We start from the raw sequence: 16,872 nt of genomic DNA, 5'->3' as shown, positions 1-16,872 counted from the left end.
CTTTTTCATTTACAGCAATAGATAAGATATATAGCATTGATACAATCCTTGTTTTTCCAAATAAATCCAAGGATTTTTCCTCGCTGAAACCCGCTCCTGAGGCGTTTCAAATTCCCGCATCAGGTACAGTAGGACACGCGCAGTAGACAGGGTTAGGGCACACAATAAAAATGTCCTTTATTGATCCATCCAAGTAACTTTACTCTCATTACATCTTTAAGAAGTTGCATTTCTTCAATAAAACTGAAATACATCTGTTTAAAAATTATTATTTTTATTTAATATTTGGTCATACAATGAATGCCCACGTAGGAAACTGTAATGTAATAAAGTGTAATAAAATACAGTAAACAAACATTTACTGTGTACTTGTTGTATTACTGATGTATTATTTTAAAAAACATTTTTAATTATACTGTTCTTTTGCACAGTTATTTCATACAATAAGGTTTGGTAAAATTAGTAAAGTGGAGCGTCATTTAAAAAGTGCAAGTACAATTTTTACAATAAAGGCATGCTTTTTTATTTTGCAGCTTTTCCCATTAAATGGTGCTTGGTGTTCTTTTCAGGCTTCAGTAATATAATGTAACATTTTGGAGCAAATAAGCAGAGGAGCAGGCCAAAACTAGAAGCCAATATAGCAAAAATCTCTACAGCAGTTGTGAATTTACCAGGGGAACTGACATATGCAGGTACAAAAGCCAACCACACTGCACAAAATATAAGCATGCTGAAAGTGATGTACTTGGCCTCATTAAAATTGCCTGGCAACTTCCTAGCCAAAAACGCCAGAAAAAAACAAACGCAGGCCAAGAGTCCGATATATCCCAGCACACACCAGAAGGCCAGATCAGATCCCACACTGCAATCCAGAATGATCTTAGACTGTTGATATTTAGTGTTTCTATAAGGGAACGGCGGTGATGCTACAAGCCAGGCCGTACATATCAGCACTTGAACTAAAGTACAGCTGAAGATGATGATTCTCTGTTGTGTGGGACCCAACCATTTCATTATATTGTTTCCAGGTCGGGTAGCTGTGAAAGCTGCCAGCACCACTAAAGTCTTTCCCAGTATGCAGGAGATACAGAGTGAGAAAGTGATGCTGAATGCAGTGTGTCTCAACATACAGGACCAGGACGTGGGTTCTCCAATAAACACCAGAGCACACAGAAAACATAAAGTCAAGGATAACAGGATGAAGAAACTGAGCTCTGAGTTATTCACACGGACTATAGGAGTTCCTCTGTTGGACAGAAATATCACCAGAACTGTGATAGACAGAAAGGCTCCCACAATAGCAATAACAGTTAGAGTCATTCCCATTGCATCATGGGATAGAAACTCAACAACCTTTGGAATACACATTGTGCCATTTGCATTGGACCAATAATCTTCAGGGCATGACAGACAATCTACTGAATCTAAAAGAATTATAAATAAACAAAGTAAGAGTTAGCTTTAAGAATTAGACATGGAATTAAATATTGAGTCTTTCTATTTAACTTTCAAAATAAACCATACAACTAGGTTGATCTTACCTGTCTGATTAGTGATCTTGCCAATATCACATGAAACACAGTCAAAGCAACACAGAGGCTGCCCATGACGGACAGCTTTCCTAAATCCTGGAATACAGCTGTTGCTGCACACAGACACGGGTACCTACATGAAAATTATTCTCATTATATATTGATCTGAAAATAAACACACTGTTAAAATAGTTCAAAGTTGGCATATATATCAAAAAAGAAAAAAAAATTGTTTGGAGAAAGCTTAGATAGAATCTGCATAAACTAAGACTAAAATACTGCATTGTGGGCTTGATTTGAATTTAAAATATACAAATTTATTTAATTTATGCATTTTAAATTGTATACACTCTTAAAAATAAAGGTGCACCACAATGCAATTGAATAACCTTTTTGTCTAAATGGGTTTTTAAAGCACCTTTAACATTTTAAGAACCTTTCTGTTACACAAAAGATTATAAAAATGTATCATGTAATGGTTCTTTAAAGAACCTTTGACTAAATGGCATTGTATGGCATCGCTGCAAAGAACCTTTCAAGTATTTTTAATGTAGATGAGGCCGTCTTAAAGAATTTAGTGGAGGTAATGCATTAAAGAGAAATATGAATGTTTTAAAGCTACAATTAGTTGAAACAGTACTTCAAGATTTGTGCATTTAAAAAACCCGATAAACTGTTTAATTTACTGCATATATTTTAAATTATATTGATACACGTCATTAAAAATGCATTTGTTTGTAGTGTAATAATTTATGACTAAGCAACATCAAATACAATGTTATTGTGAGAACTGTGGCCTAGTGATCCTATAATGTCCTTCTTTATCATAAATGGCAACAGATGGCAGTGCAGCACGCAGTCAACACCTTGCCTTGTTCTGTTGGTTCGACCACATTATGGCCTGCTCATCAATCACTAGTTCTCTCCCAGCATGCTGTGCAGTGTAATAGAGACCCACTTTAATAAACTCAATGTCTCCATTTGTATGTCTCTGCCAGTTTATCAAATCATATGACGGGATTGAATCGCCCTTAACATCAAAGTTAACCTTTTCTCCGGAAACAGAGAAGGAAACTTCCTGCAAATAATGCTGAAGCTTTAAATGAATAAAAATAAGCAAGCAAGCAAGAAGAAATTGTGAGAGGGAGCAGACAGCTGTTTTTAGAAGGATAAAAAACTGAGATGGAATTTCTGGATTGTTTCTAACCAAAGTTACTAAAAGAAAGATAAAAGTATGTTTACAATACTTTCCATCAGTTTCGAGATGCTTTTACCTGCCATGGATGAACATTAAAGTCTGCACATGAGAAATTCTCAAACCGTCCGTTTCCAGGTTCACAGTGAATGAGATTATGAAGAGAATGAGCAAATGCATACACTGCTTTATACACATTGTAGCTCACACGAGTGCTAGAAGTGTTCATATAGGCTGAGTGCTCTTCTCTGAGAGTCTCATTTCCTGTACAGCGGCGCAGATGACTGTTCAATGAGGATGAGGATGAGGAACAGCCATACAAAGCTTCCCACAGCTCCTGAACCTGAGGGTTAGACGGATATCTTTCTGGATTCACTGTTTTGAGATAATCCTCCAGACCTGGAATGTGTCCTTGACGAATTGCAAACCCAATTGCGCCTTCTAAAAATGGATATGTCTTTGCTAAGATTGAAGCTGTAACCCAGGCCTCACTTGCAATCCATTGAATTCCTGTGATATTCTGAGTCATAAACTCTCTCAAGAATGGGTAAAATTCACCCTCTCCTGAAAAGACAACTACCACCTTAGCTGTTGATTCCCTCATCACATTTAAAATCTTAAGGACTTTTTCCCGGGTGTAGTCTTTAGGGATCATTTCATGATAGGCCAAACAAATGTCAGTGTTTTCAATTTCTCGCTTTAAGCCCTGCAAAGCAAACCTGCCATAGTCATGGTCTTCAGTGACCACACCAATCCACGTCCAGCCAAACTTTTTTAAAAGCTGCGTGATTGCTTTGACCTGGAAATCATCATGGGGAACAACTCGGAAAAATGTTGGGAATTGCTTGCGATCACTTAGGCAAGAGCAAGTTGAGAAGTAGCTTATCTAAAAATATAAGGGAAAAAAAAGCTTTATATATATAGACAACGGAACAAAAATGTTTCCCAAACATTTTCACAGAAAGATCTTGTGATAAACTGTACCTGTAAATATGCATGTCACCTCGACAAATATAATAAGCTTGAAACATACAAAGAAAACAGTAAGAAAACACAGCTCTGCCTAAAATCGTATTACCATTGGTATTCTGAAAGGTTGCAGAGTTCTGGAGACAACAATGGATTGTGAGGATCCAGATTCCCCTACTAATCCTAATAAAGAACCAGACCCAGAACAAATAAAAGTTGAAACAACATCCTGACCATTCAGTACTGCCAGGACTGCTTTCTGGGCTGTCACAGGAGTGGCACAGGAGTCAAATATCTTGTAAGCTAGCGTATGATTTGGCAGAAGGTCGTCTCTGTTGTTTATCTGTTCCACTGCAAGCTTCATAGTAAGAGCCCAGCGGAAGGCCCTTGGATCAAACCTGCATAAAAGTCATAATATCACATAATTAATAGCAGTAATAAAAATAACCAATAAAAAACACTTTTCCTTACCCATGACACTGTGCCACTAAAGGTCTTTTTATGTAGTCTGTTGATGGAAGCTCAACTCTATAATGCAAAGGAAAAATTCCCCCTATTGTAAAATCTCCTGTACTCTTGAACACTGGCAGATCATAGTCACCTAGTGCAGAGCAGTCTAAAGAAACAGCTGCATTGGAAAGGTGAAAAATCGAGAAAATAATCTGAATCATTATCCTCATAACTCTAAAAGTCAAAAGGCAGCGAGATGCTTCTCTCATTTTGTTTTATATGTCAGTCATGCTTCATGCATATCATTATGTAGATGACATCCTCCTGAGTTTCGTATATCGAATCAGGCGCTTTGTGACTTCACCCAGCAAAACCCCAAACTGAAACAATTTACATACAAATTACACATTACTATTTAGTTCCAATAACAATAAAACTGTATGAATAGCAGTACTTATAATTATAATATACATTAAGGATATCATTATTATTATAAATTACACTGTACCCTGTAACACTATACATGCTACAGTGTCATTATAACATAAGTCTTACCTGTTTACATAAGACTTTAATAATTACACTGTAATGTATGTGTGCAACAAAACATATTAAACATGTTTTAGTTTTTGTAGTTTTACTTAAAGGCACAGTCAACCCAAAAAAGAGTTATTCTGTCATAATTTACTCATCCTGAAGTTAAACCTGTATACTTGTTTTGCTGGATACAAAGGAAGATATTTGTATCAAGCAGGAAACAGCAGCACCATTGACTTCCATAGTAGGAAAAATACCACTGTAAAACATTTGCTGTAATTATGCAGCTGGTTGCCAGTAACTTACTGTAGAAGATAAAGACTGAAAATGTTTCATGTTCATTTAACTTTGAACAAACTCTTGCCAGTAAATAACATAAATGTGAAATCTACAATAAGTTACTGGCAGCTAGTTGCCAGTAATACCTAGTAATACTGTAATTTCTACAGATTTTTTTACTGTGTGTGTAAGTCATGGTGCTCAAGAATGGTTTGGTTACAAATATCTTCCTTTGTGTTCAGCAGAACAAAGAAATGACAACACATTCTCACTCCCCAAGGCGTCAAAATCTGAAGCATGTTCAAACGCCTTCAGCGTCAGTATGAAGATGCGAAGGGTGCCCCATGCGTCACTATATCGACGAAATGGGAACTCCGTTGCTTTCATGCTAATCCCTCAGCGTCGGATATAGACGAAAGGGAATCCCGGAAGGTGATGCCGTCACGTTATGCGACGATCGGCAGGAACATGGCGCTTCTGGACAGTAACTACTCAATTTTTTTCCAATTTTTAAACCATTGTCGCTTGAGGTTGGGGTTAGACTTGAGGTTTGGATGTCAGTTTGTTTATACTTTTTGTCTTCTGATTTTTAAGCCACTGTTGCTTGGGGTTAGAGTTCGGGTTTGGGTTAGGATGTCTGTATTGGTTTATACTTTTTGTCTTCTGATTTTTAAACCATTGTCGCTTGGGGTTAGGGTTAGAGTTGGGTTAGGATGTAATTTTGTGTAACAGAAAGTCGTTCTAACCCCAACCCCAAGCGACAATGGTAAAAAATTTGGAACACAAATTGAGTAGTTACCGTCCAGAAGCGGCATGATCCTGCCGATCTTCGCATAACGTTCCGGGATTCCCTTTCGTCTATATCCGACGCTGAGGGATTAGCATGAAAGCAAAGGAGTTCCCATTTCGTCGATATAGTGACGCATAGGGGCACCCTTCACGTCTTCATACTGACGCTGAAGGCGTTTGAACATGCTTCAGATTTTGATGCCTTGGGGAGAATGGGTTGGTAATGAATACAGGTTTGTAACAACTTGAGAGTGAGAAAATCATGACAGAATTTTTGTTTTTTGGGTGAACTATCCATTTAGCCAGCATAGGTAAAATTGACCGACATGAAGAATAACAAGATATATGCTGCATGACCTCTTTAAAACTGCAAACATTGCTTTTGTATGATAAAAAAAGTGATTACGGTGGCTTAGTGCATAACGCATGACAGCATGAGCGGCAAATGTTATTGGTTTGTGTGATTCCACATGAAAAGTTAAGGCCATCCCTCCATTACAAATTGTGTATATATTCTGAACCACCAGTTTGTTTGTCTGTGTCAGTTATGGCACGGCTCTCTGCAACTCTGTTCACATTTTGGCCTCTGATTTGCATAAGTGTGCAAAGCAAAGACAAGTGCATGTATCAGGGAGATGAGGATACTCTCAGTTTTTACCAAGGGGGAGATGTTGTTTTGGGTGGGCTTTTTCCTTTGCATTTTAGCCCTGTATCATCTGATTTGTCATTCAGGACCAAACCCAAGCCAAATACTTACAAATTGTGTGTAATGATTCAATCTTCTAACTGTCAGTGCTGTAAAAATAAGAAATATAATCATTTATATATCTGGTTTGATACAGTTGCTTTCCGGTTTGCTATATCTTCTGCTATAAATATTTTTTTTTGTAAAATCTGTTTTAGCTTTACCCCTCGAGCCCTAAGGTGGATGCAGACAATGATCTTTGCAGTAAAAGAAATAAACCAGCGGCAGGACCTCTTGCCAAATGTGTCTCTGGGCTACCACATCAAAGACAGTGGTGATGACATACCTGTATCTGTAAAGAGATCTCTTCTACTGGTCAATGGACAGCCAGAGAAAGGTGGTGGACAAACCTGTGAAGACACAGAAAAACAATCCAGTCCTGTAATAGTGGGTGAGGCTTCATCAGGAATATCCATGGCTGTTTTAAGAACTCTAGGATCCTTCAAAATACCTGTGGTAACACAAAAATATTTCAACATTAAAATGTCACTTTGCTATTATATTTCTTCTATCTTTGTCTTGGTTATGAAATGACTGTGTTGCTGAATTCATATTATGCTTTCATTTTATTAACAATCACATTTGGTCAACTTACTAAAAACGTGCATTCATTTTAATTCATAATTTATTATAAATCATCTACAATTTGTTATAGAGATATTTTTGTTTTGGTCCTGCAGTTTTGTTTATATTGCACTTTAAAACTTAAACGTTCATTATCTGATTTCAGGTGAGCTACTTTGCATCCTGTTCCTGTCTCAGTAACAAGAGAGAGTTTCCAACATTCATGCGCACAATGCCAAGTGATGTTTTTCAGATAAAGGCGTTAGTGAAACTTTTCCATTATTTTCAGTGGACATGGGTCGGGGTAACCGGTGTGGATACAGACTATGCACGATTTGCCATCCAGCTCTTCCTTAAAGAGTCGGAAAGATTCAATATTTGTCCTGCTTATGTTCTCCTTTATCCTGTTGCACTGACCCAAGATGCAGTTGAGGAGCATGTGAACATTTTAAAAGCCTCTTCTGCCACAGTCATACTAAACTTCTCTGTGGAATCATATTTGCACAGTATCCTTAAAGAATGCAGACGACAAAATGTTACACATCTTCAGTGGATTGCTAGTGAGGCCTGGGCCACTTCAAAAGACCTCTGGGAGGATTTTGGTGATTTGTTAAAGGGAACTTTGGGGTTTGCCATACGAAGGGCTGAAATTCCACATTTTGGCAGTTACCTTACAAACTTAAGTGTTCCGGTTGCACAAACGTCCCATTTTCTTTCTGAGTTTTGGGAAGAGACTTTTCGCTGTCACCTGAATGGATCTTTAAATACTCATGTACATGGAGAAGGGGCACAGAACTGGCCACCCTGCAATGGCAGTGAGAGCTTATATGATGTGTATAATCTTTATTCAGATGTTTCACAACTCAGAGTCTCCTACAATGTTTACAAAGCTGTGTATCTTATAGCACATGCACTACATGATATGAACACATGTGTCCCAGGAAAGGGCCCTTTTCAGAATGGGACATGCGGGAGTCTGTATCCCATTCTGCCATGGCAGGTGTGTTACTTCCTGTTGTACATCTTCTTAGTATATTTTATTGATACCATCTATCATTTCTTAGAAAGTTGATTCATGCATTTTAATGAGTTTGCTTTATTTGTATCATTCTGTATCCCAAGCTCTTGCACTACATGAAAAAAACTAATTTCACAACATTAGGAGAAGAGGTTCGATTTGATGACAACAGTGACCCCATTGCATCATATGATCTGATGAACTGGCACAGAGCCCCTGATGGTTCCCTTCAGCTGGTGAGGGTGGGCTTCTATGATGCTTCTTTCGATGAGGACAAAGATCTGGTAATAGATGAGCCAATAATTATGTGGCACAGAGGAGAGAAGGTGTGTGCCATCCCACTCATCACCAGATACTGCTTGCTTTGGTTCCTTTTCTTTGAACTATATCTAATATTTAAGACTGAACTATTCAGAATCCAGTTTTGTATCTTTAAATGGAAATTCCCTATTATATTTTGTATTAAACATAAACCTATTACTGTAAACAATGCTATTCATGTTTAATTCTGCACTCTTATAATTCTGCATTATATAGATCAAATGAGGTCAACAATATCTATAGCCATAACCAAGATGTTCTAAAATAATTAGCGATTTGCTTATAAATATAAAACAGATATGAAGTATTTAGGTTTGAAATATGTATATATTACAACCTATATATAGTCCCTGACCCCTAAAATAGTTCATCCAGATCATTCAGTTTATATTATTTATGCAAATTATTTGTAGAATATATCTTTGTAGAAAGTGCTTACTGTAGTAATATGCTGTCACAAAAAGTTTCTTTTTCAATGCTGTGATCATCAGGCACCAGAATCATTGTGCAGTAAAAGTTGCCTGCCAGGCTTCAGGAAGGCTCGGCAGAAGGGAAAGCCAATCTGCTGCTTTGACTGTATACCATGTGCTGAAGGAGAAATCAGTAATCAAACAGGTGTGGAATTCATTTTAGCTCCACACTTTGTAGTATTTACAGAGGAAAATTTGTATTATACATTTTCTTTTACCTCAATTTTTTCGCAGACTCAATTAAGTGCCTGACCTGTTCTAAGGAGACATGGCCAAACCAAGCTCAAGACCAATGCATTCCCAAAACTGTAGAGTTTTTGTCCTTTCTGGAGCCATTGGGAATGGTTTTATGGGTAGTGTCAGTTTTCGGGGCATGTGCAACATTAGGAGTGCTTGGTGTGTTTATAATGTACAGGAAGACTCCGGTCATACGAGGAAATAATATTGAGCTAAGTTTCCTTCTCCTGTTGTTCCTCTGTGCATGCTTTCTGATTAGTCTCACATTTATAGGGAAGCCCACTGATTGGTTATGCCAGATTCGGTATCCAGCCTTCGGAATCAGTTTTGCTCTTTGTATCTCATGTATCCTTGCAAAAACCGTGGTTGTTTTAATGGCTTTTAGGGCCACCCTCCCTGGCAGTAATGTCATGAAGTGGTTTGGTCCTGCTAAACAAAGATCAAGTGTAATCCTGTGCACTTTTGTGCAAGCACTTATTTGCATCATATGGTTAACAGCCAACCCTCCTTCTGCTGTATATAACACCAAGTTTATGAGTGCAACTTTAATTGTTGAATGTGCTGTAGGATCTGAAGTTGGATTTTGGTGTGTGATAGGATATATTGGATTCCTAGCGTCCTTGTGTTTCTTATTGGCATTTTTAGCCAGAAAACTACCTGATAACTTCAATGAGGCTAAATTTATCACATTCAGCATGATTATATTTTTTGCAGTGTGGATCACCTTCATTCCAGTTTATATGAGCACACGTGGAAAGTATATGGTTGCTGTTCATGTATTTGCTATTCTAGCTTCTGCCTTTGCTCTTTTGTTGTGTATATTTGCACCTAAATGTTATATTGTATTGCTGCAACCTGAAAAAAATGACAAAAGGAGTATGATGAAAAAGTAGTACTTACAGTACACACACAAAAAACACTTGAGATGCTAGCCTATCAATAAATAACAGAGATGTTGTATTTTTGTGAGAAATTCAGACTACAATGAGACTCCCATATGAAGTGAAAATCACCTTGACAAAATGATCTATTTTTAACTAAAATCTTTTACAAATGCAACTACAAAACATATTATAAAGGTTGCCTAATAAACCTTGCTTTACAAAGACACTTTGTTGTTGCTGTTATGATTAGTTCAAATGATTTTTTATTCTTGACATTTATGTTCACATTCAGTAGAAGAATAGACATAGTATTATCTTCACAACAAATGCACTAAATACAGAGGAAAAAATAGACGCATGATTTTTGATTCAGATATATAATTCTTGCACATGGTAAAAGTGTGTCCGGTAGTTTTAAGTGCCCTTGCATATCCTTGAACATCTGTTTTATCTGCAACAAACATTAACCAGCTTTAATCAGATATATACTCACCATACAGAAACACAAACAAAAAATAGTGTTTAAAGTCTACTTTAGATTTTGAGTCTGAGCCCTTTATGTTTCCTTTTCAGCACAGAACGTCTCTGTTCCTTATATGCCAAACTTTCTCTTTGATTAATGTGAAATATATAAAAAAATTACTAAAACATACAATTATGTTTAATTTACCATCTATAAGCAAATGTTTAAGAAATTGATGAATGTAATTACGGTTATAAAATTGTTCCAAGCTGTCACTGGGCAGTACACATTAACATTTCCTAAAATATACCATTTAGTTACAGATCAGTGTTTGGTGTAACTAGTTACTGAGTATTTAGTTAATGTAATTGAATTACTTTTTTCTTTAAAAAGTAAAGTAAGGGATTACTCTTATTTTCCAGTAATGTAATTACTGTTACTTCTGATAATTGAACCAAATACTGTGTATGGACTGTAGAAAAAATTATATATAAATAATTTTATATATATATATATATATATATATATATATATATATATATATATATATATATATATATATATATATATATATATATATATATATATATACAATAGTGCATTTAACATCAAACTCTTAAATCTAATGTTAAATCCATGTTTTTTAAGTATCCTTCTCACTTTAAGTACTTTAGTAAGTTAATAATGGTAACGCATAGTGAAGTTTCCAATTCTCCCTATTAACTGGTTGATTATTAGCATTAATATTACTGAGATATTGGCTGTTTATTAGTACTTAAAAAGCACATATTAATGCCTTATTCTACATCCTTAATCCTACCCAATTCCTACCAATACTTAAACTTAACAACTACTTTACCAAGTAATAAAAAGCAGTAATTAGAAGTATACTGAGGCAAAAGTAGTTAATAGTTAATTAATAGTGAGAATTGGACCTTAAAAAGTGTGACCAGAATAATTGATGTACTTTTATATGATTTTTTTCGAGCCGTTTCAAGCCTATCTTTGTATCACTTACTAAATTGGATTTAAAAAGTAATTAGTAATAAGAAATTCAATCATTTTTGGAGAGAGTAATTTGTACAGTAATCTAATTACACTCTTAGAATGAATGTGTTAAAAACAACACATTAGCGTTGATTCTGGGACAACACACTAAGCGCGTTGTCCCAGAATCCACCCATCTCTGTGTTATTATTGAAACAACACATTTTGTGTTAACACAACATGTGTTATATTTTAACACAAAATGACACATTATGTGTTAAAATTACACATAATTTGATAAAAGCTTACCGCACAATGATGTGTAAAAAATGAACACATCCTTTCTAAGAGTGTACATGATTGAAGATGTTATTAGTAACTAGTAGTTAATTACTTTTTTGAGTAACTTACCCAACACTAGTACAGGCATACAATTGATAGTATGTTGGTAGTACTTTGAAATACTAATATAAACTCTTTGGATGGAATGGTGTACTCTTTAAAAACATATAGCGGAAAAGTAAAAATCAGTGTTTCATAAATCATCCTGCATAGGAACTCATATTAACACATTTTTTTCTGATGTTTTTACTTGTTTGCTAGACTGCACAAAGCCATTCATTGCCCTAATATTGCTGGATTAAAAATTGAATAAATATTACTGCTAGAAATTTGAAGAAAACATATAAAATCAATCAATATTTTTCCAAACATGCACACCTTTGAATCAGAAGCCCCAAGGGATGTTGTTTTGTGAAGTGCTTTCATGACAACCAGGCATGAGATTTTTTTTCAATGACTGCGACTGAGGGTCAAATTTCATTTTACAGGTATGGACTCCCAATTTTCATTTTCATAACTTGTGGAAATATCAGGACATTACTGACACTATAATATATTCTAAATAAAATAAACATCAAATACAAACGTTGGAGCCTTAGACCTTTCATTCGCGAGGCCGTCCACAACCTTTGATCTGCAACAGGTTAACCATTGACAGCAGGATTGGGAATTATTTGTTGTTTCTACTGTATGCAATACAATAATAAGACCCTCCCTCAGTCGTAGATTGTCTATATATTTTGTAACCACCAGTTGTATTTGTCTGTGTCAGTTATGGCACGGCTCTATGCAACTCTGCTCACATTTTTCCCTCTGCTGTCTATTGGTGTGCAGAGTCAATTTAAAAGCAAGGACATGTGTATTTATCAGGGTGATGAAAATATTCACAGCTTTTATCAGGGTGGAGATGTCATTTTAGGGGGGCTTTTTCCTTTACATTCCAGTCCTAAAGCATCAGTTTTTGCCTTCAAGACCAAACCTAAACCAACAGAGTATAAATTGTGTGTCATAGTTTAATCTACTAATTTATGTTCATAAATAATTAAAATTGTATTATCAATGTTCTTGAGTTAATGGTATTCTTTGTTGTTTTATGCCTACAGCTATAGTAAAGTAATAAGATTTTTTGTGAAATATGTTTTAGCTTAACTTCTCGAGCACTAAGGTGGATGCAGACGATGATCTTTGCTGTTAGAGAAATAAACCAGCGGCAGGACCTCTTGCCAAATGTGTCTCTGGGCTACCACATCAGAGACAGCTGTGATGACATACCCGTATCTGTAAAGAGATCTCTTCTACTGGTCAATGGACAGCCAGAGAAAGGCAGTGGACAAAGCTGTGAAGACACAGAAAAACAACCCAGTCCTGTAATAGTGGGAGACGCTGCATCAGGAATATCCATGGCTGTTTTAAGAACTCTAGGATCTTTCAAAATACCTGTGGTAAACATTTTTAACATTATTTGTTTTTAAGGCTGTAATACATGATTACATTATTATTGTGTTCACTTCTGCATAAAATAAACACTGTGCAACATTTTTTAACAAATATATATTATTTTGATAATTGTAAACGTCATGGCAGAAAAACAGGTTGAGAGTTGCCTCGAAGTTTATTAGGTGCAGTTTTAATCTTACTAGCATGTTGTGCTATCTAATTTATTCCAGGTGAGCTACTTTGCATCCTGTTCCTGTCTCAGTAACAAGAGAGAGTTTCCAACATTCATGCGCACAATGCCAAGTGATGTTTTTCAGATAAAGGCTTTAGTTAAACTTGTCTATTATTTTCAGTGGACATGGGTCGGAGTAATCGGTGTAGAATCAGATTATGCTCGCTTTGCCATCCAGCTCTTCCTTAAAGAGTCGGAAAGATTTAATATTTGTCCTGCTTATGTCCACTTTTATCCTGTTGCGCTGGTTCAAGATGCAGTTGAGGAGCTTGTGAACATTTTAAAAGCCTCTTCTGCCACAGTCATACTTAACTTCTCTGGTGAATCTGAAATGCACAGTATCCTTAAAGAGTGTAGACAACAAAATGTTACACATCTTCAGTGGATTGCTAGTGAGGCCTGGGCCACATCACAAGCACTATGGGACAGTTTTGGTGATTTGTTAAAGGGAACTTTGGGGTTTGCCATACGAAGGGCTGAAATTCCACACCTTGGTAGTTATCTGAGGACAGTAAGTGTTTCAGTTGCACAAACATCCCATTTTCTTTCTGAGTTTTGGGAAGAGACTTTCCGCTGTCACATGAATGGATCTTTAAATACTCATGTACATGGAGAAGGGGCACAGAATTGGCCACCCTGCAATGGCAGTGAGAGCCTGGATGATGTGTACACCCCTTATTCAGACGTTTCACAACTCAGAGTCTCTTACAATGTTTACAAAGCTGTGTATCTTATAGCACATGCACTACATGATATGAACACATGTGTCCCAGGAAAGGGCCCTTTTCAGAATGGGACATGCGGGAGTTTGTATCCCATTCTGCCATGGCAGGTGTGTTACTTCCTGTTGTACATCTTCTTAGTATATTTTATTGATACCATCTATTTTTTAATTTTTTTAGAAAGTAGATTTATGCATTTTAATGAGTTTGCTTTATTTGTATCATTCTGTATCCCAAGCTCTTGCACTACATGAAACAAACAAATTTCACAATATTAGGAGAAGAGGTTCGATTTGATGACAACGGTGACCCCATTGCATCCTATGATCTGATGAACTGGCAAAGAGCCCCTGATGGTTCCCTTCAGCTGGTGAGGGTGGGCTTCTATGATGCTTCTTTCGATGAGGACAAAGACCTGGTAATAGATGAACAAATAATTATGTGGCACAGAGGAGAGAAGGTGTGTGCCATCCCACTCATCACCAGATACTGTTTGCTTTGGTTCCTTTTCTTTGAACTATACATAATATTTAAAACTGAACTTTGCAGAATCCTGTTTTTAAACAATCATTTGAAATGCACTATTGATTTACACTGTATTAAAATGCATATTAAAATATGTTTGTAATTTGGAATGACATCATACAGATAACAGAGCAACATTTTACATTTTAAGTTGTACTATTAATTATAACATTAATTCAGGATGCCACTTTAGAATTCAATTTAGACCAGAGTTTATTGGAGACTTTTTTCTCCACTGCTTCATCTGCTGTGGTTATCAGGCCCCAGAATCATTGTGCAGTAAAAGTTGCCTGCCAGGCTTCAGGAAGGCCCGTCAAAAGGGAAAACCAATCTGCTGCTTTGACTGTATACCATGTGCTGAAGGAGAAATCAGTAATCAAACAGGTGTGGAATTCATTACAGCTTCACATTTGATAGTACTTTTGGAAAAAATTTAAAATTGGTGTCATGTGTTCACCTTTCCCAATGTTTTCACAGACTCAATTAAGTGCCTGACATGTTCTAAGGAGACATGGCCAAACCAAGCTCAAGACCAATGCATTCCCAAAACTGTAGAGTTTTTGTCCTTTCTGGAGCCATTGGGAATGGTGTTATGGGTAGTGTCAGTTTTCGGGGCCTGTGCAACATTAGCAGTGCTTGGTGTGTTTATAATGTACAGGAAGACTCCAGTCATACGAGGAAATAATATGGAGCTAAGTTTCCTTCTCTTGTTGTTCCTCTGTGCATGCTTTCTGATTAGTCTCACATTTATAGGGAAGCCCACTGATTTGTTATGCCGGATTCGGTATCCAGCCTTCGGAATCAGTTTTGCTCTATGTATCTCATGTATCCTTGCAAAAACCGTGGTTGTTTTAATGGCTTTTAGGGCCACCCTCCCTGGCAGTAATGTCATGAAGTGGTTTGGTCCTGCTAAACAAAGATCAAGTGTAATCCTGTGCACTTTTGTGCAAGCACTTATTTGCATCATATGGTTAACAACAAAGCCCCCTTTTGCTTCACTTAACACCAAGTTTATGAGTGCAACTTTAATTGTCGAATGTGCTGTAGGATCTGAAGTTGGATTTTGGTGTGTGCTAGGATATATTGGCGTCCTTGCCTGCCTGTGTTTCTTAATGGCATTTTTAGCCAGAAAACTACCTGATAACTTCAATGAGGCTAAATTTATCACATTCAGCATGATTATATTTTTTGCGGTGTGGATCACCTTCATTCCAGTTTATGTGAGCACACGTGGAAAGTATATGGTTGCTGTTCATGTATTTGCTATTCTAGCTTCTGCCTTTGCTCTTCTGTTGTGTATATTTGCACCTAAATGTTATATTGTATTGCTGAAACCTGAAAAAAATGACAGAAGGATTATGATGAAGAAATAGTACACACACACACTCTCTCTCTCTCTCTCTCTCTCTCGCTTTCTCTCTCTCTCACACACACACACACACGCACGCACACCTTAATACAAATTAAATGCTTTCCTCTTTGAAATGCATCCATTAAAGTCCATAAGCAAAACATTTTAATATGTTTGGTTGTTTATTAAATACACTTCGCTGTTCCTGTTAATTTATTACTGTATTATTATTAAACTTAGTAGTGTGGCAATTTACTCCCAAATAAGCATTTTAGTAGAAGCTTATCAATTTAGTTCAAAGCATAATTTACTTAGGTTGGCCAGCTAATGAATGAATAATTCACACATGAAATAGAGTTAAAAGGTTTCAATATAATGATCTTCAGAATTGGGATTTGCATCTGTATCAGCTTGAGCATGTTCGACTTGAGACCAAATTGGTGTTGAAATCAGTACATGTGACAAAGCAGTACATTAAGCTCATAATGTTTAGCAACTCAATCAACTGTAAACAAGTTCAATAAAATAAAAATATCTTAATATATTGTATTTGTAGAAAAAAAGTTGACATGACAATTATGTTGTTATAGCTATATGCTTTGCTACCAGTGAATAAAAACAAAAGATGATTTAATCAGGGATAAAATTAGAAGCTCAGAGACCAGAAATATCATAAGATGCCTTTAAAAGTCTTTTCAGTATAGACACTTCCCATTCATTGACTATAACAGACAACGTGATCTCACAAATTTCCGTGGGATAGTCACAGATTTTTTGCACATTTTTCCGTGGCATTCTCATGGATCTCCACATTTTTCCGTGG

At 36.4% G+C, this 16,872-nt stretch overlaps 3 protein-coding genes across 3 annotated transcripts; 2 read left to right on the top strand and 1 right to left on the bottom strand.

Moving 5' to 3' along the window:
* Positions 1 to 421: 421 nt before the first annotated feature.
* Positions 422 to 4,099, bottom strand: LOC129419826 (extracellular calcium-sensing receptor-like; the record flags this gene model as incomplete). The annotated part of the gene is made up of 5 exons (XM_055175023.2): positions 422 to 1,424; positions 1,542 to 1,665; positions 2,404 to 2,628; positions 2,807 to 3,613; positions 3,806 to 4,099. Coding segments are annotated over 5 exons (2,352 nt in total), but the record flags the coding sequence as incomplete, so codon positions are not given.
* A 2,195-nt stretch (positions 4,100 to 6,294) lies between these two features.
* On the top strand, positions 6,295 to 10,216 carry LOC129419481 (extracellular calcium-sensing receptor). The gene is made up of 6 exons (XM_055174618.2): positions 6,295 to 6,513; positions 6,655 to 6,952; positions 7,227 to 8,060; positions 8,183 to 8,404; positions 8,891 to 9,014; positions 9,104 to 10,216. The coding sequence occupies exons 1-6, from the start codon at positions 6,299 to 6,301 to the stop codon at positions 9,997 to 9,999; spliced, it is 2,589 nt and encodes an 862-aa protein (XP_055030593.2). The 5' UTR covers positions 6,295 to 6,298; the 3' UTR covers positions 10,000 to 10,216.
* Positions 10,217 to 12,960: 2,744 nt separating this feature from the next.
* LOC129419488 (extracellular calcium-sensing receptor) lies at positions 12,961 to 16,071 on the top strand. Its single transcript, XM_055174622.2, has 5 exons — positions 12,961 to 13,224; positions 13,450 to 14,283; positions 14,412 to 14,633; positions 14,959 to 15,082; positions 15,176 to 16,071. The coding sequence occupies exons 1-5, from the start codon at positions 12,961 to 12,963 to the stop codon at positions 16,069 to 16,071; spliced, it is 2,340 nt and encodes a 779-aa protein (XP_055030597.2).
* Positions 16,072 to 16,872: the final 801 nt, after the last annotated feature.

This window comes from Misgurnus anguillicaudatus, chromosome 15 (genome assembly GCF_027580225.2).
Source record: "Misgurnus anguillicaudatus chromosome 15, ASM2758022v2, whole genome shotgun sequence".
Lineage (NCBI taxonomy): Eukaryota > Metazoa > Chordata > Actinopteri > Cypriniformes > Cobitidae > Misgurnus > Misgurnus anguillicaudatus.
Note: the sequence above shows the minus strand (reverse complement) of the source record. Positions and strands in the feature narration are given on the sequence as shown.